Source organism: Gigantopelta aegis, chromosome 15 (genome assembly GCF_016097555.1).
Source record: "Gigantopelta aegis isolate Gae_Host chromosome 15, Gae_host_genome, whole genome shotgun sequence".
Taxonomy (NCBI): Eukaryota; Metazoa; Mollusca; class Gastropoda; order Neomphalida; family Peltospiridae; genus Gigantopelta; species Gigantopelta aegis.
Genome location: NC_054713.1, coordinates 3,156,627 through 3,182,744, shown reverse-complemented (window position 1 = coordinate 3,182,744; position 26,118 = coordinate 3,156,627). Strand labels below are relative to the sequence as shown.

General features: G+C 38.3%; 2 protein-coding genes and 1 long non-coding RNA gene across 5 annotated transcripts in view; 1 reads left to right on the top strand and 2 right to left on the bottom strand.

The window, feature by feature from the left end:
• The window catches only part of LOC121390068 (solute carrier family 12 member 9-like), a 38,125-nt gene extending 28,858 nt beyond the window's left edge, over positions 1-9,267 (bottom strand). The window contains exon 1 of one of the 2 annotated variants that reach the window (XM_041521779.1): positions 8,787-9,267. In XM_041521779.1, coding sequence (XP_041377713.1) covers positions 8,787-9,099 — 313 coding nt within the window. In that variant the 5' untranslated portion in view covers positions 9,100-9,267. Of the gene's footprint in view, positions 1-4,050; positions 4,674-8,786 lie in introns of those variants that run through there. The other variant, XM_041521778.1, reaches the window with a different exon arrangement.
• The window catches only part of LOC121390070, a 25,716-nt gene continuing 4,412 nt past the window's right edge, over positions 4,815-26,118 (top strand). Inside the window, exon 1 of the long non-coding RNA XR_005960155.1 lies at positions 4,815-4,992. This is a non-coding gene — a long non-coding RNA (uncharacterized LOC121390070). The remainder of the gene's footprint in view (positions 4,993-26,118) is intronic.
• LOC121390069 (transmembrane and coiled-coil domain-containing protein 4-like) overlaps positions 21,143-26,118 on the bottom strand; it is a 22,833-nt gene continuing 17,857 nt past the window's right edge. For both annotated transcript variants that reach the window (XM_041521780.1, XM_041521781.1), the window contains 3 exons: positions 25,529-25,646; positions 24,584-24,701; positions 21,143-24,022 (listed from right to left, as the gene is read on the bottom strand). In XM_041521780.1, coding sequence (XP_041377714.1) covers positions 23,354-24,022; positions 24,584-24,701; positions 25,529-25,646 — 905 coding nt within the window. In that variant the 3' untranslated portion in view covers positions 21,143-23,353. The remainder of the gene's footprint in view (positions 24,023-24,583; positions 24,702-25,528; positions 25,647-26,118) is intronic.

The window sequence follows — 26,118 nt, the reverse complement described above, 5'->3', positions numbered from 1 at the left end:
AAAGTATATTATATGAATATTGTAAGAGAACTCTTTTTTTTGCACAATGACAGTTCAATTAATTAGGATTTTATTCACTTATTTTGATAATAAAAACACTTAAAACAAGTAAATATCATTGATTTCATAAATTAACAGTGTTTCATTAGTAGTATTTGATATACATATCATTTATTAGTTGTATAAGTGGACTGGACAAAAAGTCACATCCAGGCTCCTACTGAAATTTTTAAAAGTAAATGTTACATCATAAAGAATATTTCTTCAGCAAATTGCTATACGGCATTTAGAAATAGACTGGATATTGTGTTAAACAGTGTATTTTAATAAGCAAACATTCTATCACTGTATCAGGAGAGCAGAGTTTTGGAATTTACTGCAGTGTTAAAAAAAGTGATGTCCATTTTCTTCACGTCCTGGCACATTTTACTTTTCACTTTATAAGTCATTTTCTTTTTACAAAAACAAAATTAGGTCTGACATGCTTATACTACTACATGTATATGTAATGAGTCTATAAATGATAAAACTGCATTTCCATTTAAAAAGGATTTTTTAGTAAAGGAGATCATAACAGTCAGAATGTCACGTCCTGGCTTAAATTATTACCATGGAATGGTTCATATAGCGAAAACACATAATGGCAGACTATCACACGGTAGACAGAAATACCTACTGTAGCACAATTTTTTTTTTAAGTTTGATGCTAAATACCTTTACATTGATAATTTTCCAGTTTGCCGATAAATATTGGGCTTATTTACCACTAATACACACAATACATGAAGAAACCTGACAGCACCCCCTTTCAGGTCAGGTCAGGTCATAGGGTTTTATGTGCACATTCAGAACAAGCTGTTATAGCACATACCTGTCATGGGCACAAGAGCCGGCCTTGGCTGGCTCGTCCGTCCATGACAGGAAAGGGGGGGGGGGGGTAAGGAGGGACCTCCTACACTAGCAGGTTCAAGGGAGCACCAGCAGCCCGATTGAATCGGTAGCAGGCGGGTGGGGGTGGTGGTGGTGCTATGGAATTTTGAATGGAGCCGTTAATGCCAAAGAGAAAAAGGTGCTCAGTTTTGTTGAGTAATTTTGGCGCAATTTTGAACGGTCGGGTTAAATACGTAGTGCATCTTGACTTTAAATACTCTGGCTAAGCCTGCACATAAGCACGATATTGCTTGAGTACATTCAAACTACAATAAACAATGTCAAAAGCTAGCCTGAGTACTCTAACTGTATGAGAGCTAGATGGACATTTTGGCAGTTATATGCAATTACAGTCAGAGTACAGTTACAACTTATAGTCAGAGAACTTGGGCTTGTTAAAAGCCTGAAAAGGTTTTTACAGAAATATATCAGTCTCCCCACCCCCCAGCCCTCCCTATTGTATTGATATAAACAGGGAACAGCACCTATTGTCTGAACCAAATTGTTAACAACTACAAAAAATTACTCTCCTACCTTTAATTGCCGTTAGATTTCCTCCAAAGTTTGTCCAGACACAAATCGCAAAAAACAAAACTACAAATATACTGATTCCACACACGAGACTACAACGATGTCGCTGATATTGTCTTTGCTGAGATTGCATAGGAAAAAATACATGCAGTTTTCTGCCGTCTGCCATGTTGCTTGTTTATGGAATACTCTTCAAGAGGGGTGAAAGCCTCCAAATTATATGTGACACAGTTAATATGAAATCGATGATCTCTAGTGGTATCATTAAAAAAAATAATAATAATAAAAAAAAATAATAAATAATATGATGTCATCACGTTTGCTTTTATATCATAACATGTTATGACGTTGTTAGATTAAGTCCTATCCTTTTACCCCTGTTGAAGATTATTTAAAAAAAAGTCAAAATGGCAGCTGTCACAAAATTACATGCTTTTTGCCCTATGCGCTCTCAGCGAAGTCGATATAGGTGACATAGTTATCATCTGGTATGTACAATCTGTGTCATTGTAATGGTTTTTTCAAGATTTCTGTCTGGACAAACTTTGGAGGAAATTTAACTGCAATTAAAGGTAGGAGAGTAATTTTTCGTACAGATGATGCGCCAGTTCCGGATCACTTCCGGATCACATGTAGTTACCAATCAAATCAGTCTGTCGGTATATTCAATTTTTAGTCATTTCTGTGTAAATTTCATTAAACAAATATTCTAACAAACAAATAATACGTAATAGTACGTAAAATAACTGTAACAGTATAGTCTTGGTTTTATTTTGGACAGCGATACATAACCACTATTAAAACTTTACATGAGCAGACGACATGAAAAAAAGAAGACGTTTAAAAAGAGAGATGAAGTTTTTGATGTTTTTCATTTTATATCCTTTGAAATGTTATAGTACGAGTAGGGGAAACATATATAGATTGTGCATGACTAGTTTTATGAAAAGTGATGCTGTAAAAGACTTACTGTAACTCCTCAAAGGGGACACACTTGATACGCCAGTTGCGGATCACTCACAAAACGGAAGTATTTACGTTGTAACTGCCGCTAGTTCATTTTAAGACTCAAAAACGTTGAACACGGTAACAAATTTTCTCCCACTTTTCCCCCCTTCCTTTATAACAATAACAATGATGATGATAATGATAATAATAATAATTATTATTATTATTATTATTATTATTTTCTTCTTAAACCTCTCTTGATTCGTCATTTTAACCACTAGTTCATAATAATTCGACTCTGTATGTCTCGGGGTCCATGTCATAGTAGCCCTAGACTGTTCGTCCCATGGCCAGTCATCCTCTACAAAATATTATGTTAATCATTGTAGTTCCACCTATTTTTCTTGTGTTATTTTTTGTTTTCTACAGGTAATGACAATATGTATATGATGTAAAGACACGTATTTTATAAACTGAAACTACAATTTTAAGTGTTCGTCCACTTGTCTCTCACGTTACAACACGTCAAAAATAATAATTAATAATCCACTTTTGTGACTATTTAGTGTGTGTCACTATATTAAAATGTATCATTATTAACAAGGGGTCTAACCGTCCTGCTTCAAAATTATTTGCTTAATTTTAATATTTAAACAGGGGCGGATTATATCCGGCTAAAAAAAAAAAAAAAAAACCACCACGTAAATAACCTGTAAAATTTATAATTTCAAATTATAAACATTTACATATTGTTTCGGACCCCCCCCCCCCCCACACACACACACCTAAAGCATAATCCGCCCCTGATTTATGATAAATACTAAACAGTCCCAAAGTTGATATTTTGCTATATATGTCATTTCTTTCTATTTTCAAGCCTTTGTTCCTTTCACAAAGAAAATGTGACTTTTAAAAGTCATCAATATAATAATAATAATAATAAATAATAATAATATTATTATTATTGATATATACGATAATAATGAAAACAATTATTTATTATTAGTAATAATAATATTAATTATTATTATTATATACTAGAATGCCAGAAATCAAATATAATTCAACTTATTGAAAGTACACAACGAAAATAATAAGGATCGCGCACCTTTACTTTTGACACACACCCCGTATATCTGACGTCATGGGGCACCATCGTTGATTTTCAATCATCTTAAAAATTGCTAATTAGGGGCGTAATCAGGGGGGTGGGAACCCTATGGACTTGCAAATGATCATAAAATATGTCCGGCAGGATCCACGAAGGTGCTGAAAGTGCTAACATGTTGGAAATAGTGTTTTTGAAGGTGTAAGCCTCTATTTTTCGAAAGTGATCCGAAACTGGACAAAGTGATCCGCAACTGGCGTAAGTATGCCAGCTCGAACAACACTGTTTTTGGTGCCAAATGTTTACCTAAATTTACATTTTATATCACTGTTTATTTATATGGTTGATTATCCTTATTACCAAGAATTTCTTTTAAAGTCATACGCGCGCATGCTGACAGAATTCACTATTTTGTTTGAAGTGATCCGGAACTGGCGCATCACCTGTAGTTGTTAACAATTTGGTTCGGACAATAAGTTCCAAGTAGAGAGGTGAAGGGAGAGGGGGCAGGCAGATATTTTATCAATGTTTACCTCCTCTTAGAAACAGCAAGGTGCTGAACATGGACAGAGCGATGGGGCAGAAAACGCCCGAGAAAGTCCCCAGGGTGCGTCTGCCAGAATTGGGGTTGTCCTTGTGGCCCGGGTGTCCGGGGTCCGTCTGCCCATGGCTCAGTTCCCGGGACAGTTTCCAGGTGGACGGCGAGTGGAGCCGAGGACTGCCGGAGAGTGTCTGCATCGACTCGATACTGACCGTTTCGGCATTGTTTCTCGAACCATACCGAGAGTGGTTTTCTGGCGACGAACTGTTCAGAATGGGCGCAGTGTCACTTTCTAATGTTCCCATATCCAAGCTGGGTTTAATTTCATTACAGTGGTGGTTTTAATTAGTAGAAGATCGCACAAATGTTGACGGTATCAAAAGGAAAGATAAATGCATTTCCTTGTTCGATTTTCAGCGAGATGTCAGCTGTACGAGATAAGCTTCCGCCGGACGTCACGTTGTCACAAACTGCGCATGCTTGTTTAAGCACGTGGGTTTGTTTATATTTTGATGATGACACATAATGGCTGTGATAGAAAGAAAGTTTGTTTTGTTTAACGACACCGCTAGAGCACATTGATGTATTAATCGATTATTGGATGTCAAACATTTGGTGATTTTGACATGTAGTCTTAGAAAGGAAGCCCGCTACATTTTCCGTTAGTAGCAAAGGATCTTTGCTACTAACACACAGGATAGCACCACGGCCTTTCATACGCCAGTCGTGGTGCACTGGCTGGAATGAGAAATAGCCCAGTGGGCCCACCGACGGGGATCGATCTCAAACCGAACGCGCATCAAGCGAGCGCTTTACCACTAAACTGCGTTCCGCCCCTAATAAGATACGGTTCAACAAATACACCTCTAAGAGTCTAAATAACAAAAAGTGAAGATGAAGAAGACAGAACGAAAACTAAGAGCTGAATGAACAGGTAATACGATTGCTATATCATATATAATAAACAGCAAGGTTTGTAGGGGGTTTTGTTGTTGGGCCCCTGCGCGTGCTGTAACCTCACCGTGGTGCAGGGGTGTAACATTCTCTTTGAGAATGGCCAATACAGCACAAATTGAAGTTGAGAGTAAAATTCAGTATCCGTAAAATTCTGTGATATTTGTATTTGTATTTATGCACAGTTCTTTACTGTTTTTGTTTAAACCTTGAATTTTTATATTGATGTTGATCGTCACTTTATTTATTTGCATTACCATAGTTTGACACCCAATAGCCATGTATTTTTCGTGCTGGGGTGTCGTTAAACATTCATTCATTCATTGTTGTTGGGGGTTTTTGTGGGGTTGGTTTTTTCTTTGGTATCGGTCTTGTTGTTTGATTAAGAAAGAGCTGATTATTTGTCCGGCCACCCTGAACCTCAGTACGCACAAACCCAATATATCACGATGGACATGCTAAATGTCATAATGCTTCCTACCCAAGCCTGATTTTTTAAATTATTAATCATCGATTATTGGATGACAAACATTTGGTAATTTGTTACTCGTAGTCTTACAGTAAATAAATCCGCTACATTTTTTTTTCTCCATTATCAGCAAAGAATCTGTTATATGCACGTTCCCACAGACAGGACAGCACATACAATGACTTTTGGTATACCAGCTGTGGTGCACTGAGGTGGTTCGATCCTACGATGTCAGTGCCCCAGGCGAGCGCTCTACCGACTGAACTTGATCCCGCCCCCTTCATTTCTGATGCGTATGGAGCAAATTATATTTCTTACAAAGGGAGGCTATAATATCGAGCTAGGACGGACAACCGGAACGTGTTTTTTAGAAAAAAATCTTTTAAGATTTAAATTTTCAGAAATATCCACAAATATTTGTTTCCAAGTTATATATCTCTGCATAATTGTATTCTTGTGTTAAGAACACACACAGTGCCTACGTCGGCACTAAATGTTATCAAATAAAAATCAACCTCCACCGAGGGGATTCGAATCACGGACTCTCATTACAACAGTCCAGCGCTCTAACCAAATGAGCTAATAATCAGTAGGAACACTTTATACCAACACTACTACATATACCAGAGGCGGATCTAGGGGGAGGGGGCAGAGACCCGCCCCCCTAAATTTTGCGATAGTTATAATTTTATTATATATTAATTTTCAAAGTTCAAGTTCCCTTGGCACTCCACCTCATGCCACTGCCGCCCCCCCCCCCCCCCCCCCCAAAGGGTTTTCTGGAGCCGCCACTGTATACTCCCAATCCCCCCCCCCCCCCAAAAAAAAAACCCACCAAACAAACAAACAACAAAAATAACTTAAAAATAAACACCACATTCAGAAAAAGGAAAACCTGCAAAATAGTGGACTAGACATATACTCATTTTGCAAAGAGTGGACTTAATTAGTTCTAGAAACTAATTCACTAAAGTCGGACAACTTTGAAATGTCGCAGTGCAATGCAAAAATACTTGTAAGGACGATGTCATGTTATTTAAAAGAGCTTAAGGGAGTTTTGTGTTGTCGGTTGTCAGCCACCTATACGAGTCTTATTTTCATTTCAAAGGGCGGGCGGGATTTAACTCAGTCGGTTGAAAGCTAGATTGAGGTGCTTGCGTTACAGGATCGAACCACCTCGATGGATGTATTCAACTGATTGGGTTTTTTCTCGTTCCAACCAGTGCAGCACTACTTGACAAAAGATGTGGTATGTGCTTTCCTGTCTGTGGGAAAGTGCATATTAAAAGATCACTTGCTGCATTAGGAAAAATGTAACAGGTTTCCTCTGGTGGCTACGTGTCAGAATTACCAAATATTTGACATTCAATACTAGGCAATAGCCGATGATTAATCAATCAATGTGCTCTAGTGGTGTCGTTAAACGAAACAAACTGTTGGGGGTTTTCATTCCAAAGTGACAGAAAATTCTATTCACAAGTCGTACACTCAAGTGCCTTTTTCAGTCCCACCCAAAATAAATCCTATACCCGCCACTGTCACAATTATGATCTGGTCTGGAATAACCCCTTGTCACCACATGTACAGGTTAGGTAGGTGTACTGGTGCGTAACTGACGTCTAGGTGTATTCTGTTTAGCGGTGTCCTTGGTTAACCCAGCGATACACAAAGACACAGGAATACATCTATGATTACTTTTGTCATGCCAACAATCACTTTTACTACCGTAAACAAAAAACAATAAAACTCTGTCCTTACAAAAGTATCACTGTCATTATACTGGGATTGTACTGGGGGTGGGGTGGGGGGGGATTATGCTCATTTGTGTATTTTTTTATGCTGCATAAAATAAAACAAAATTTAATGTAATACAGAGTAGCAAACCCTTAAAACACCACAAATAATTTACCACCACCACCCTCGCATCCCAAAAAAGAAAGAAAGAAAGAAAAAAGTATACAATATATCAAAAGGATCTCATTCAGACATTCAGAATCCATGTTAATATTGTCAGTTAATCACATACTAAACATTTTATTGCATCATTCTTCGTTTTAGGCTCCATATTTAATTTGGCATTAGAGCCAGTCTACAGCTTTCCTTTTAAAATTCTCGAATCCGTCTATTCACCATTCCCCATCTTGTACGCTCATTACTCATAAATGTGTTACGGTAGGCCCTACACAGGCGTATGAGATAGAGGTGGGATGGGGGTGGTACGTGTGCATATGTGTATGATCTCACTAGCTGCAAGCCACTTGGGGGAGTGAGGGGAGAGGCTTCCCTGTTACTCCTTGAAATCTTAGATCGTCGGTTTTCAGTGCATTCCGAGTTATTTCCCATCACTAAATAATACTGACATGATGTGGATCACCAGCCTCGGTAGTGTCGTCGTTAACCCACCGGACGTAAAGCTGGTAGGTACTGGGTTCGCAACCCGGTACTGGCTCCCACCCAGAGCGAGTTTTAACGACTCAGTGGGTAGGTATAAGAACACTACACCCTCTTCTTTCTCATGAACTACTAACCATTAACAACTAACCGACTGTCCTGGACAGACAGCCCAGATAGTTGAGGTGTGTGTCTAGGACGGCGTGCTTGAACCGTAGTTGGATATAAGCACGAAAATAAGTTCATGTCAGACGCCATATAACTGTAAATAAAATGTGTTGAGTGCGTCGTTAAATAAAACATTTCCTTTGTTGAGATATAAATTGCCGTAGGTAGAGAGCATCACCGACGGCACCTTTGTGCCATCGGTAAAGTTCCTCAATAATGGTAAAATGTATACACCTGGTGTACATTATCTGCCGATATTTAACATTTGCACGTTTGAAATGTCTACATACAACAAAATAACCTTTCAGTCATGTTTATTTTCTGCAAATGTTACTTTAAAAAATATTGCCATACGCAGGCTCAAAATTGCCGTCAGTGAGCCCTTTCACCCACGTCAATTCTATTCAAAATTCGAGCCCTGCATGATGTACTAGTACATGTATGACTAAGGACTACAAGTAATTAAGAGAAAACAGCCGCTACCGTCACTCAGTGGGCTACACTTTCCCATTAGCAGCAAGGGATCTTTTATATGAATAATGGAGCACTGGTTGGAACGAGAAATAGCCCAATTGGGCCCACCGACGGGCATCGACCCTAGACCGACCGCGCATCAGTAGAGCGCTTTACCTCTGGGCTACGTGAAACCCCCAACACGATACGTGTGTTTCCATTTGATCAATATGGGTGGGTGCTAATATAAAACCCTGGCTACGCCAGTGGTTAGAAATGATACAAAGTCTCACCTAAACGCAGGAACATGTTGTTTCCAAACTGGCTTAATGCAATAGGTGCAAAAACACCTGCGAAAGTCCCCAGCCGGCGCCGTTTGTATCGGGGTCCATTCGGGTCCACGTTCGTTTCATCTCCGCAGAAAAACGAAATCAGCCGCTTGAAAAATCTCTTGTGTGGCACGAGTTCCGTATTCTCTGTTGTTTTATCCCAATCGGTTTGCAACGTTTCCAGTCGTAAATAATGATGGTTGTCCACATTATTTTTGTTATTGTTGACGCTAATATTCACCGATTCCATAGAACGGTAGCCCGATGTCATGGTCATGAGTTCTGTTGTGGTTATTTTGCTACTATTATTTTTAAAGCAAGCTTTGCCACATGACCAAATGACAGGCTATTTAGTACATAACTGTAGTTTTGTAATTCCCGTATTTCACCATCGTGACATATATGTATTTGATACCACACAGCAATCCCATTTCACATGCCCTGAAGTCTATTTCACCTGTGATATTGACACACAGCGACAGGTGAAGCATGACGTAGCAGACAGATTGACGGAAAATGATAAATATCTCAGTTGTTCGACACGTAGGAGACAAAACACGGACGAATACAAAAGATCAGCTGTTTCCACACGAATTATATGGTTGAGTTAGTTAGCAATGGTTGTGATATCGTAAGCTTTTAATGTTCTTCATAGCATTTTAATTTCTAATGTTTAGACTAGTAAACATTGATTGATCAAGGCGTTGGAAAAGGGGGTATTGTAGCATATCTAAATCTGAATGTACCGCAATGACCCCCCCCCCCCCCCCCCGCCACCACCATCAGTAACAAAAATCAAATATATAGTTGCAAACCCCACCCCTACATCATAGTCGCTGTTATCTTCTGTGGACAGTGTTGCATATAGGTATTAGGAACGGCACCAAGGGCCAAATTAAGTTTGTACTCTCCCATTATTTCAGCAAAGTCGGATAGGCCTATATAGATGTGATGTCAAACTAAAATCCCCACCACCCCCTCTGGACCAGTCTTTGGTCAGTAGTTCTGGGCGACGTTGGACAATAGGTGAGAATAACAGCTTTGGTGTTAATATTAATAAATAACATATGCCTCGTTGACAAGTGTGTATGTGCTGTTAGACTGACCCATTCATCAAGGGACTAAATTGCTTGGACATGACCACTGATGCGTGGAAATATTATAGTCCATTGACAGTAGTACCCAGTGTCATTCTGTATTCAGTGTCGTAGTGAAGGGGGGCGAATAGGGGCAATCCCTTACCCAATCAAACCTTTTTTTTCTTTCTTTTTTTTACTTTATTACATTTTATAAAATCATAGGGCCGATTTCATACGTCTGGGTTATCGGTGGGTTTTGGAAACATATGGTTTAAACCTAGGTTAAACCCGGAGTCATGTTTACTGTGCATTTCATATATGTCTGGTTTTCAATAACCCTAGTTTAACACTGGGTTACAATTGTATTGCTTGTTTAAATTTGCCCTTGAGGTGGTTTTTCACTGGGTTTGCTCAAAGTAAGTTTTCTTCATAGAGAATTTCGACAGCAAAATCGTGTTTTACGTCAGTATCGCAGAGCCATGAACTGTGAACATATTTCAGAGACCTTTTAAACCCACTACAGAATCGAATAAAGGGCGAGGGGTCGGGGTGTTCGAACCCCATCTTCTTTAGACAAGATGCCCGTTAGTCTTTCTTTTTTAGCACGACTGTTTAATTAGATCCACCCCTTGACGCAACAATTATTTACCATGTTCGTGGCGAACGAACAACAAAGCTCCTGCGATATATAGATGATGATAAACGAGTTAACGGTTATTATCAAATTTAGGTCCCGAGTGAAATAAGTTTTAGTCGTGACAAATGAAAATTATTTCACTCGGGACATAAATTTGATAACTGATACCGAGTTTGTTATTCTGTTTATTACCCCAGCTATGTTTTTTTGGGGTTTTTTTAAACGCCTTTATTTTAGACGCACACGCACGTAGGCTACATGTAGTCTATAGACATGATGTAAACCACTCTTTTGTATTTCAATCACGTTCACAGATAATTTTTGTCTTCAAAAATTATCTTTATTCTGCTAAAAGTATATATAATGAATTGCATTAAAATAACATTTTGTAATAAATTTAACGCTAAAACAGTCGTGAACGCAAACTCTGTAAACCACATGACGTCATGGCCCGTGCTTATAAAACTTAAAAGTCTAGACTTTAATAAAATCCAGACTTTAACGTAATGCCTTTTGAATGGCGTTGCCATGACATTAAGATCTGGACTTTATTAAAGTCTAGACTAAGGTTTATAAGGACGGGGCCATCTTGTGTTCGCCAAGTTGTGATGACGTATATTTAATACCGACTAAGTCCTTGGTTTGTAAGCGTCAAATAATCCAATAATATTGTACATTACACCACTGCAGAATATTTCTCAGAGAAAATATGGAAAATAATTTCCCTGTTATGAGTGACCGTTTGGGTAATAAATATATTTATTTATGAAATTAGTAAAAATAAGCATCTTCTTCATGGTGTATGAACTGCACGAAAACGGGAAGTACTAGTAATGGAAGTTGATCGGTATCACAGCAATAAACGTCTATCAAAGACTGGAGTCTTATAATGACATACTTTCGTCTTTGTCTCGTCTTAATAAAGGGGGAAAAGGCGATATAAGCCCACAGGTTTGAAAATTTGACCAAAAGTTGTCTCGGTGTCCTCAGGCGTACGCGTCCCATTTTTTTTTTATATACTAGTATACACAAAGAAACAAGTTAAGCGCCCCCTGTATTTTTCACAATGACTTGTCTTACGAGGTTTGGCGTTGAAAGCCTGATAACATAACCTCGGAAAAACAAATGTGTTTTGCAAGAATACATCTTTGACAATAAGAAAACATAACAAGTGTATCCAGTTTTGAAATTTCAATCATGAACCTGAGAAGAATTCCAATATGCTGTATTTGAGCCAAAAACTGAGGCACAATAAGTATGGAGGTGCAGAGTCAGAATCACAAGTCAACATCACGATTGATGATGAAAAATATCTTTTGAAGTTCACAGATGACATTCATGACACAAATCATCAACAGCGGGTAAACCAGCCACGTGCCCGGTTGACAGCTTCCACCCTTTGTCTCATCCCTCCAGTAAGTCGTCTGATCTGCTGCATGGGCAACTGCTGCCATTCTCGATGAGGAGCTGCCTCTAATTGTGCCAGAGTGTGTAGAGGTGGGGTCAGTGCCTGTACTCGACGCCCCAAGATGTCCCAAACATGCTCTAGTGGGTTTAGGTCAGGACTCATGGCCGGCCAGGGCAGGGTCGTCACAGCTTCAGTTTGGAGTAAAGCTGTTGCTGCTCGTGAACGATGTGGCCTAGCGTTGTCATCCATGTACAGAGGTCTGGTGGCGAGTGGATGGTTGTCAAAATGCGGCACAACAACTGGTTGCAGGACGTTACGAATGTACCGATCACCATTGAGGTTGCCTTGGATAGTGACACGATCCAGCTTACAATCATGTGACAGGCAACCCCAAACCATTACTGAACCTCCACCATACGGGGTCGTAGGTCGTATGTTCCTGGGTGTGTAGGCAGTATTTTTTATGTCTCCAAACTCTCAATCGGTCATCTATGACATGGGGCAGGAACCGGCTTTCGTCGGACCAATGGACTCTTCGCCAGGACCTTAGATTCCAACCTCTCCGGGCCAAACACCACGCTATACGGCGTCTCTCATGATGATCAACAAGAAAGGGACGCTTGATGACTCTTCTGGCCTTCAATCCCGCAAATTTCAGACGATTCCTCACTGTTCTGGCTGACATCCGTCTATTGGGTAACCATTGGTTCTTCAGAACAGGAGACGTAGCAAAGGTTTGACGACGTACGAGCCGATGCAGGGCCCTGTCCTCGCGCTGTGACGTCATGCGCGGTCTCCCTGACCATGGGAGATCCTTTACAGCATTGGTATGTCCGTGTTTTCGTATAAGTCTACTGATTACGGTGTAATGATACCCCAGTTGAATTCCTATACTTTAGAAGGCCATGCCGGTCGCATGCATACCAATAATACACCATCTTTGGGCCTGTGATAACCGTCGACGTGCCATATTCAACAATTAAAGTTCAACAATGCAAGACAGTGACGTTAAATGCCAACAATTGCAGTGTATTCATACTGCATTTTGAGCAATGCATGGGTTGTGCATGATGCACGTGCATATCGCTCTGTTGTGGAACGTCACAGTTGTCATTGTCCCATTCCAGATCTCCGGGAACACCATTCTTGACATATTCGTCACGTAATGGGGCTATTTCAGTACTAATTATATCTAGGGGTGCTTAACTTTTTTCTTTGTTTAGGCCTATATATATTATGTAAGAATTAAAGGGACATTCCTGAGTTTGCTGCATTGTAAGATGTTTCTAACTAATAATATTTTAGGAAATAAAATGAAATTTAACCTAGTATAAATATTAGAACGATCAAAAACAAGTTTAATATACAGCAATTAATATTTTATGCAGAAGATAATATTTGATGTGTAATTACAATCGTTAAAAGTCTCTGTTAGTCAATAACATCTTTAAAATTGTAGCAAACTCAGCAATGTCCCTTTAAAGGGAAATGCCAATAAGAACGTTTATTCATATTTGCAATTTTACCAACAGCTATATAAGGTTCTATATGCATTTGACATGGATTGTAACTAATACTGTGAGTAAAATGATGGAAATACATGGTGAAACGTTTTCAGGCCAGCTCATTTTGGCCAAACATCTCCATCATTTGTGTCCGAATACAAAGGTTTGCTCCAGAGGGGGAGGAGGTAGCTAAGCCCCCATCTCGTGCGCGAATGCTAATAATATACCGGTAAGGAAGTATCAGCTACAAAGTGATGAAGTGTAAGCTATCCCTCGCTTATGTCCCATTCCAGATCTCCGGGTAACCCATGTAAAAAGCGTGGTTCTGTAAACACGGGTAAAACACACACGTGAAATTCACCACAGGTGTAGGTCTTGGTCAAGTGTTTCAACGTTTTACGTAAACCAGTGTTAAACCTAGGTTTTGATATAACCAGGTGTTACAAAACCCAGACATATGAAATCGGCCCATACAGTTTGGGTTGCCCCCACCCCCAAATTGTGGGTTGGCCTCCAATATAAAATCATGGCTATGCCAGTGTCTGTATTCCAGAAACTTAGACTGGCTCAATCCCCAGCCATTGGGGTTAAAATTTGTAATAACACTAGATCACATTGATTTATTAAAAGGGACATTCCTGAGTTTGCTGCAATTTTTAAGACGTTGTCAACTAACAGAGACTTTTTAACGATTGTAATTACATATCGAATATATTTTCCTACATAAAATATTAGCGGCTGTACATTAAACGTGTTTCTGATCGTTCTAATATTTGTACTAGGTTAAATTTCATTTTATACTACCGACAAAAAATAAGGGAACGACTGATGTGAATGTAACTATTGTTGACATGCACTGTTACAATACAGTGGCGTTGCATCTGAACGCTTCATCTGATCAAAATGAAATTTCACATCATGCATGAACAGCATGTGATGCACGTGCACACAGAAGATCACGTGTATGTGCTTATCGTGGAACTAACAATCACCGATGCAAGTGAGGTAATCACATGCGTGAAAATGGTCCCAAGACAATACCTTAATGAAGAGACGAAATGGCGAATTGTCGGTACGATAGAGGGAGGGAGGTACGTCAATATGCCAAGTTGCCCGAATGTTTGGTAAATCAAAAAGTGTCATTTCTAGATTGTGGGATAAGTACCGTCAAACTGGCGGGATTGCAACGAGACCTGGGCGTGGCAGGCCTAAAAAGACGACACCTCGACAAAATCGTACCATAACATTAATTGCTCTACGCAATAGATTCAAATCAGCTGCTGCTATCAACAGTGAATTCCGTACAATAACAGGAAGGCGAATTTTAACATCGACCGTCAAGAACAGACTCTACAAAGCCCGCCTGAAAGCGAGGCGTCCTCTGAAGGGTGTGACCGTAAGGCGGCAACGATTACGGTGGGCTAGGCAACACTAGGGACGGACTGTGCGACAATGGTGTTACACCATATTTACAGACGAATCGAGGTTCTGCCTCAGATTCACAGATGGCAGAAAACGTTGTTGGCGACGTAGCGGCGAGAGATTTGCCCGGGCTACAATTCTAGACCATGATCGTTATGGGGGTGGTAGTGTCATGGTGTGGGGAGGGATCACACATGACAGGCGAACAGATTTGATTATTGTTAATGGAAATTTGACTGGCCAGAGATATCTGGACCAAATTTTGCGTCCTGTCGTTGTTCCAGTGGCGAGAAATATTGGCAGAAATTTTGAATTTCAAGACGACAATGCCAGACCACATCGCGCTCGGATAGTCACCGATTACCTACGACGACAAGGCATACCGCCAATCGACTGGCCCGCTAAGTCCCCCGATGTCCCCTATAGAGCACCTGTGGGACGTTCTCGGGCGGAGAGTGTACTCCAGGGACCCAGCACCCGCCAACGTGGCACAGCTTGCGGTAGCCCTTCAGAATGAATGGCGGGCAATACCCAGGGCAACCATACGTACATTAATCAACAGTATGCCATCAAGGTGTCGAGCATGCATCGCCCAAAATGGTGGACACACCAGATATTGATATACACGCCCCAAATTGGTTTTCCAGACGTTAATCGAAATAAAACATTCACTATCATTTCACCCGTTCCCTTATTTTTTGTCGGTAGTATATTTCCCAACTTTGTTTTTTCGTACGTTATAATTATTTGAAGACAAAATCCAGTTTGGGCTTCTTACAAATATTAAGACAACCAGAAACACACTGAATATACAGACACTGATATTTTAAGCAAGAAAATATATTTAATAGGGCCTATAGAAGTTTAATCGTAAAAATATTTTATTAGTTGGAAGCATCTTACAATGCAGCAAACTCAGGAATGCCCCTTTAATAATCATTAGCTGTTGGATGTTAAACATTTGATAATTGCAGGAAATTCATTATATTTTTCCATTAGCAGCAAGGGATCATTTGAACAAACTTTCACACAGACAGGGGTGGGAAATATTGTGGATATTTAGTGTCTAAAACTGTTTTAGTACTAAAATGTTTGGTGGGGATATACTAAAGCGATCTCCCTCCCCCCCCCCCCAAAAAAAAACCCCACACCACTACCACCACCCAATCCCCCAAACAAACAAATAACCCAAACAAAAATAACAAAAAAACAAAACAAAAACAAGACTCGTGGTTGCTGAAAGTATTGCAGATTTATTTTTAGTAAAATAGTACAAGGCTAGTTTTGACCATCTTATCATCCATCGTACACTAGCTACCACAGTCTGATCCCAATCCTCACATCGGTTTGTTGTAATAATTTCACATTTCTGTAGCTGTATTTGGCCCCTAGATGGCGTAATATGTTACACATTTTTCTTCTTCTTCTTTTCAACCCAGTAGATCTAAACACACTTCCCAGGTTCCATACACCAAGTTAGGCCTGTAGCTGGGAGGGGGAGGGGAGGGGGAGGGGAGGGGGAGGCACTGTCCCATTAACAAAATGACTGCCCCCTCCACAGATCTGTTGAATTGTAATTATAGTGTGTTCCTTAATTAAGCATCTCCCATCCTTTAAAACCAAATGGGCCTCTTAAGTTGGCTATGGGCCTGACGTAAATCAAAGTATGATACTTATTTACCTACTTTAAGTATGTACATGTATGCAGGTAAGTATCATATGATGACTTAACAGTATGTACATTTTTGAACAAAGAACTTAATTCCATGTCCATGACCTTTCTAGTGTTTTCCCTAGCTTGTTTTAGCATGGTGCAGCACCATGCCTCAGTAGTCTAGCACCATCTTGCCGTAATCAGCACCATGCTGCCCTGAGATTAAACAAGCCTTTTACAGTAATTAATTCTAAAATTGCCTGTATAAAACACCAAAAAAGTTTATTAATTAATAAAATATGCCTTTTATGTCTTTTGCCATTCATTTATTAAAGCAAGCACATAAATTACATTAATGTTTATTTCAATTAATTTTTGTGTATTTTTAATGAAAAACAAGTGCCACGAAAATGGTGAAAATACCCCAAAAGTGTTTGGTCTACCATGCCTTTCCACACTTCTAGGGAACTCACTACCTTTCACTTGGTCATTCAAAATGATATCATTTAGCCAATCGGGTGATTTTTTATTTGACAAATCGTAATCATTGAAGCAATTTAAAAACCTTCAGAATCAGTGCAATAGGAATGCTTTGGCTGATTTACAAATTATGCTGGAAACTATATTCATGTAGATCCCTCACTTTCACTTCAAGCTGGAAACAAACCATAAACAAATCATCAACAAACCATAAAATCTATTTTTTCTTAATTCACAAATATATGTTTCTCATTGCTTTTTTTCAAATTTTCTATGTTGAAATGTGATATTTATTTGTCTGTACTTGATTTGTGACAAGAATTGGACTGAAACATAGAAATTACTTTTTTTTTCTTTCGTTTTTTTAAATCTCATTTATTGTCCTTTTTTTTTTTTTTTTCAACATAATATTAAACAAATTTAATAAAAAATGAAACCAAAAATGTACCAAGAAAGAGCTTAAATAAGAAATGTTTAAAAGCTATTAAATACTTGATCATGCATTATCAATGTTAATAAACCTGTGTAATAAATCCCATATTAATTGAATTGACCATCCATATAAATAACGCTACCTGGATATGAAGCATTATCAATGTTAATAAACCTGTGTAATAAATCCCATATTAATTGAATTGACCATCCATACAAATAAAGCTACCTGGATATGAAAAAGTAAAACACAATCAATAAATGTCAAATCTTAATTAACAATTTAACAAAACCAATAAATTATGCAAATTAATTAACAATTAACACATATAAAAGAACCTAACAAAACAATTCTGGAATGTATATTTTATATATTATATAATATATAAAAAACATTTATAATAAAATGATTAAAAACCAAGCTCTGATAAACAATGGAATGAGATTATGTTGATGTCATTACATCTTATACCTTACCTGTTGAAATTATTAAAAAAGGGGGCACGACGTAGCCCAGAGGTAAAGTGCTCGCCTGATGCACTGGGCTATGTCTTGCTCCAGCCAGTGCACTATGACTGGTATACCAAAGGCTATGTTGTCTGTGGGATAATGCTTATAAAAGATCTCTTGCTACTAATGGAAAAATGTTGCAGGTTTTTAAGACTACATGTATATGTCCCAATTACCAAATGTTTGACATCCAATAGTCGATGATTAATAAATCAATGTGCTCTAGTGGTGTTGTTAAACAAAACAAACTTTAAAAAGAATCAAGGTCTAATGAATATATAAACTAGTATTTGAAGGAAGTCTGATACATTTTCCCACTTAGCATCAAGAGATCTTTTATGTCCACTTTTCCAGACACAGGATAGCACTCAGCACTGCCTCTGATTTTAACATTTGTGGGACACTGGTTGGGATGGGAAAAAACCCAATCAGCTGAATGGATACACCGAGGTGGTTCGATCCTGCGACGCAAGCACCTCAAGCGTGCACTCGACCGACCGAGCTAAATCCCGAATGAAGTAACACACACAAACCCACATCTTCATTCAAATTACTGTTAATCCTTCAACAGCAAGGTATGTGTACCTGAGGACGGGGACATAGAGATCATCGGTAAAACGCTCGTCTGAGATGTAATGTACGACCTACTATGGGAAAGCCGCAAGGGATCTTTTATAGTCACTTTTCTATAACAATAATAAACATTGGGAATATATTTATGACTACTAGTGTTTGCATTTTAATAAAAATCATAATATCAGACAATCCATTTTTTTTTTTTAATGGTTACAATTTTTACGGTCCCAGTCCCAGTAGAGAAATTCATGGGGTCCGAACGGCCCTAGGGTTAAAAACTGAAACAAGCATTCTGATAGTACTGCTAAAGCAATAAATATCACCCACTGGGCCCAATTGGTATGTTTTTGTATCTCTTAACTTCAAGGAATACAACAGTGTTAAAATGGGTCAATCACCATGAAAGTCAAACTTGATCTGTAACTGCACATGTATATGATAAAGTGACATATAAAATTTCTGCTCAATATATTGAGGCATTGAAAAAAAAGAAAAAAAGTCTTAAGAACTATATGTGGGACAGATGAATGAACAGTTGGAGACAAAACCTTTAGTGCCCTCTGGTGGGACTGGCAGGAGACTAATAACACAGCCTTTGATATACCAGTCGCGGAGCACTGATCCTGCCACACATTGCACTTTCAAGACGGGATTTAGCTCAGTCAGTTGAGTGCTCACTTGAGGTACTTGCGTCACAGGATCGAACCACCTTCACCTTAGTGGATTTGGGTTGTCGGTTGTCAGCTATAAATACGAGTCTTATTTTTATTCCAAAGGGCAGGAGGGACTTAGCTCAGTCGGTTGAGTGTTCACTTGAGGTGCTTGCATTACAGGATCAAACCACCTCAATGGAAGCATTCAACTGATTTTTATAGTTTTTCTCGTTCCAACCAGTGCACCACAACTGGTTAAAGGTCGTGGTATGTGCTTTCCTGTCTGCGGAAAAGTACCTATAACAGATCCCTTGCTGAATTTGGAAAAATGTAGTGGGTTTGCTCTGATGACGAGTCAAAATTAACAGATGTTTCACATCCAAAAATAGCCTATAATTAATTAAAGTGCTCTAGTGGTGTCGTTAAGCGAAACAAACTTCTTTTTTTATGTACCAGTCATGGAGGATTGATCCTACAACCCATCGCACTTCCAGCGAGCACTACCACTGAGCTACATGTACATTCCACCACTCTATGCAGAATAAAAATCAGAACCAATTCCTTGAAGTCTTGGCCATGGAAATACTTTGTACCAAGCAATCGGATTGGTCAACGACAAGAAACAAGATACTTTGTAACAAGCAATTTGATTCATTAGCGACGAGAAAAAAGATAGTTACTTTGTAACTAGCAATCTGACTGGTCAGTGATGAGAACCAAGATACGCTTACTTTGTAAAAAAAAATCTGATTGGCCAGCGACGAGAAATAAGATACAGTTACATTGTACCAAGCAATCTGACTGGTCAGTGATGAGAAACAAGATACAGTTACTTTGTAACAAGAAATCTGATTGGTCAGCAACGAGAAACAAGATTCAGTTACATTGTAACAAGCAGTTTGATTGGTCAGTGACGTGAAACAATATGGAGACATGAAACACACATAGACTGATGGAATGGTATCATTAGCAAGGAATGTAGTTGAGCAAATATTATGTAAATAAAAATAACAAAATACACCTAGGACTGTCTGGTGAAGGTTGAATGCATTAAAAAAAGAGCAAAAACAAAGCATCTTAATAGGAAAAATTAATCTACTGTCATATTTAAAAAAAAAAAAATTCTCATGAGGGGTGCATATGCACTCATCAACTACCATACGTGTGCACACATGCGCACACGCACGCAACAGTACAGAGTTTGGTGTGTATGTGTATCTGTGCAAAGAGTGTTGTGTATGTATGTGTGTGTATATGTGTGCATGCACATGCACATGCTTGTACATCCATGTGTGTATGCAAGCACATGTGTGTGTGTTTGTGTTATTTATGTACACACCTGGAAATTAATTTAGCATCACCTGAATTGTATTGTAGCCAAAATGCCACCTAGAAGTATTTGTCCGTACCGACGAAGTTTAAACCAGATATTGAGAGTTTTTACATATCCTATATCTACTGGGTGTTTACCGAGATGGCATGAATGAATTACTTAAGACAAGGACATCAGTGTGAGTCCTGGGCCCATATTTTCGAAGCTCTCTTAGTACTACTCGTAGGGAGTGACATCACTACAGCACACCCCATAGTGACGTCATAGCTTATGATAATTTTACGATTTCGTAGGCTAAGATTGCTTCGAAAATATGGGCCCAGCTCCATAGATAATTACCACCCAGTCATGCACATTTACGGTGTACGAGTGTCACTTGCTGTCAATCTTTTTCAATATCCTCTGTATTCACAGAACTTTAATTTTACTGTTTGTGCTTTGTATTCATGAAATGAAGTATAAGCCATGCAGTCAAAACTAGATGGGGCTTAATTAGTTTCCAGGTGCAAACATGCATGTGCATACGTTGATGGTTTACAGCAGGTCAAAGATTGTAATAAAAACAGAAACAAAACATTCGGTATAAACTGTTACCAGACTAATGCCAGTAAATTAAACAAAACAACTAATAAAAACTGATATGTAGTAATATTGTCTGTGTACATGTACATAATAATGATAAGACTATTATAAACAAAATATCCTAAACTATTTCACAACCATACATTGTTAAACAAAATGTAGCACTATTTTATAATCACACAGCAATAAATAAAATGCAAAGTGCTGTATTTCAACATAACACTAAATTTAACATAACAATAATATTCCATTACTGTAAAGCAGGCCGCACTTGAGACCTATCAGCTGAGTAAACATTTATTTGCTGGAATGTCTGTTCCATTGACTCGCAATTTTAATATCATATGTTCCAAGTCTTTGGGGTTGAATTTACAAAACCTGTTTCATCCCGCACGCATGCAACTACAAACATTTACAATGTTTAAACAATTGCATGTAAGAAAAACAGTCTTTGTAAAATTTGGCCCTGTTTGTCTATTGGTCAAATCTGCCATATCCACTAAGCACTTACATCATAATGTTTACATACAGTTACATTTGTGCCTCCGAACAAAATCAAAAATAAAAAGAGTAAAAAAAAATGTTTTCAAAACCTAGTAAAGCTAAAACTTCAACAAACACACTAGAACTATTAGCTGGGCAATATCTCAAGTTACTTTATACTCAGCTGAAAGCTCTTACTATAAATGTATAAATAATTTTATGAAACATTAATATAATCATCTTCAATATGACAATCAAAAATATAATAAAAGAAATAAAAATCTGGGATTTGCGAACTAGGAGGATTATTATCTTTTTTCATTTGTTTTTCACTTGTTCTTTTGGCATCCAGTAAACTATTAAAAAAACCCAGAACACAAATGCAGAAACCATAAAGTTATATGCATCACTGATTCTGACCTAGGGTTCGAGTCGTTCTCAGGAGATAACAACGGATGAGCATATGATACAGACAAAAACCTGAAGTGAACTTACACGTAGTTACATCTTAAACAAGAAAACAAGAAAACAATCAATCATTTTTAAAAAAACCCACAGCAGAATTAAATGTCTTTCCTGTTAAAAATTATAAATAATAAATTGAACAAAGAGTTAAAGATATTTATAATATAGTGTTCCAATAAGGAATGCAGGGCTATCTCTGGGTGAGCAAACTATTTTGCCAAATTATCTATAAAACTTCAAAAATAGCAAAAAGAGAGTTATTTTGTAACAAAATATCAATTATTACATGTAATTTTTTCGTCAAATTATAATAAGATTCACCAATTGTTTTTAAAATTCGCAATTGGCGAATTTGGCGAGTGGCAGAGTTAGCCCTGGAATTAATGTCCTGCCGAGTTAGTCGAGAAGTATTAGCCATACACCGACTGATATTACATGAAATGGGATATTACTATAAAGGCCACAATAGTATAAATTATTTATTTAGTACACACCTAATAGGACAGCACGTGGTTAATATTTTTAATGTAAATAAACCCAACTGAATATGAATATAATTACTAATGTCCAGGGTTCGAATCTCAGTGCAGCTTCCTACCTAGGTTGGGTTTTAACAGTGTGAAGTCAAGTCTTTATGATTTGTCACAAGAAAATGACCCCACTCATGTGTGCTTGCGCAAAATGATTTTTGCCTGGTTGGAAATCTGTTCAAGCTGATATTGCCAATTTATTTACTCAAAATGACTGGATTTTACACCGAGAGTAACTGCTCTCCTACAAAATTAGTGGCTTTTACGAGTAACTGCTCTCCTACAAAATTACAGAAGAGTTGTTTATAGCTCACCATTTATTTGTAAACCACAAGCACTAGTGAATGTTTAGGATTCTTCATATCATTAGTTATGAAACACCAATTACTGGGGGGAGGGGAGGATGCAACTCCTGACAACAGATACATATGCATGGGAGGATTTCAAGGGTCTAAATCCCCACCATCAAGAAAATATAATATTTCTTTTTATATATTTTGAACCCCTTCACCCCCCTATAAACTTTAGTCACCAGTCTAGACTCTTCTGCTAAAATTCCTGCACACCATGGACAATGTTATAATTTGTAGAACAAACTTGATAAAAGATATTTAGACATGCAGCATCGTTGGTGAATATACATGAAGACAAGCAAACTGAATGATGACACCAAACGTTTATCACATCAATGGAAGTCTGAAGGAGGCACGATATATACCGATTATGTTGGCACATGTTTATAATGAAAGACAATAACTTATGCATGGGAGAGGGGTGTTCACTTAATCATCTTCAAAGGTCAGATGGTAGTAATCAACATTCGACAGTTTCTGCGACAACACATTGTCTCCCTCGAACGATTCGTAAAAATCATCGATGTTGGCACATTCGTCCTCACAACTGTCAACTTCTTCCGTCACTTGACATTTCTCAAAGTCCGACGACGACAAAATTTCAGTCTGACCGAAAACATCGCTTTTATTACTTGACTTGTTTTTCACTTCGATATCTTTCAGAGACTCATCACATAAATCCTTATCCGATTCGACACTCGATGTTGAAATCTTGGCCTTCACTACGAAAGAGTGTGATCCTTTTTTACACAGACTCACTTTGTAGTCTTTCTCGATGGAGTCTTTCAGTTCGGAAGCCCGTGGACTCCTGGTGGGCGACTCTGAAGCCTTGTTCTCGTCATCGGAGCTCGTGAGTTCGTCATCGGAACTTGTGAGTTCATCCAAGTTGAGACTCAAGCCACTTTCTTCGTCCACGGGAGTAGCTGCCTTCATTGGAATGAGACGCGACTTCAGCACAGGAGAAGCGTCAGTGTTTGCATAGATAGAGTTCTTACTCTCCTCCACTTCAGTTCTCGATGAAGCATTATGTTTCATCTTAACTCCGACGACTTTTAAAATCGTGTCCAGCTGATTTAAATAATCTATGTGGCCACTGACCTGAAAACAAATAAGACAAAGGGAATGTTCATTTAATGACATCGTAATGCTTTTAAAGAATACTCTGGTTATGATGCAACACTGCTGATCTTATGTACAATCTAGGTTACATCCAAATGTATGTTTAGTGAAATAGACAATGCCTGGCAGGATGCCACAAAAGATTGCTAAACTGCCAAATTGCCATGTAAAACAACTGCCAAATTGCCATGTAAAACAACTGCCAAATTGCCATGTAAAACAATTGCCAAATTACCATGTAAAACATTATTTGCATATCTACTGCACGAAAAAAAGTACAAAAATTGTTACAAAATTGCTTTATGCATCTTTTTTCTAAGGAAAAATTGGAAAAATATCCGCCCGGTCCCCCCCTCCCCTAACCCTAACCCTAACCTTAATCCCAACCCCAACCCCAACCCTAACCCTTAACCCCTAACCCTAACTAAAAATAATAACGGAGGGGACCGGGCGGATATTATACCAGGATATGTAACTTTGATAAATGGTATCAAACAGCCAGTTATATAGCATTCAGTCTTCAATCAATTCCAAGCTTACCACATCGCTGAGATCAATATTGTGCATGCGCCGATTCTCCCATCTCACTGGTCCAAGGCCCGCAACTCTAATTTGAACAGATGCTGTGCGATAGAGAAACTTCAACAACCAATCAGCTCTATAGAGATAGGAGAATTTACAATTATTCATAAAAAGCATACCCATATTTAGTTTTTCAATTTATACCAATAATCGTTTAAATTTATTTATCGTATTGGAGATAGAAGAATTTAGAAGTATTCATAAAAATTGTATCTCTATATTTACATGTAGTTTAGTTTTTCAATTCATACCAAAACCTGTTAAAATTTATGCATAGTGTTGAAGAATTTACTATTATTCATAAAAATCATACTTCCATATTAAGATTAATTTTTCAGTTTATACCAATAACATATTTAATATGTATAGTGTTATATCAATTTATACAAATAACCGTTAAAATTTATACACAGTGTTGGAAGAAAGGAAGGAAATGTTTTATTTGATGACGCACTCTAACACATTTAATTGATGGTTATATGGTGTCGGACATATGGTGAAGGACCACACAGATACTGAGAGAGGAAACCTGCTGTCACCACTTCATAGGCTACTCTTTTCGATTAGCAAGGGATCTATTATATGCACCATCTCACAGACAGGATAACATCACTGGCTGGAGCGAGAAATAGCCCAGTGGGCCCACCGATGGGGGGGGATCGAACACAGACCAACCACGCATCAAGAGAACGCTTTACCACTGGGCTACATCCTGCCCCATACACAGTGTTGGAGATTTACAATAATTCATAAATGTCATATTTCCATATTGAGATTAGTTTTTCAATTTATACAAATAAACGATGACATTTTATGTACAATGTTCCAGTTATCGGCATGAGTTGATAATTTCACGTTCCACTGACCTGCAGTTATTGATCTTGTTAACTGAACTATATTTACCTACAATATCCATTGATAATTTTCCCACCAACAACTCTCCCCAAAGGCTCCCAGAATTGGGGAGCCCCTGACACCGGAGCTCCCAATAGTATGACATCTTCTACGATTCCATCTGAACCTAGGAGAGAAGTGATAGTCAGTGGTTTAAACAATATTTATTCCCAATTATAATGCTGGTTGTGGATTGGCCAACAGGCAAAATGCCTATATTAAGACCTCTCCCTACAATTTGAAAATGTAATTCAGATTTACACAAGATGACAGACCAATGGTAATAGTTAGCGGATAATATGAAGAGCTCATTTTCACAAAACGCAATCTATCTATTGACAACATTTTGAGAAAAATGTAATTTTTCTGCAACATGACGAGTGCACATCACACGAAGCACAGTTTTAAGGTTCTGATTAATGGACATAGATTGCATTTGATGGAAACTCTATTGTTGTGTTGCTGAGTTATACTAGTATAGGAATGGGTCCACTGAGTGACAGCATAAACACCAAGGCTGAGCTGCAAGAGGAACAAAAAGAGAATCAATCCAATTCCCCCCTAAATTCACTGAAGACAATCTTAGTATTTATCTAAAA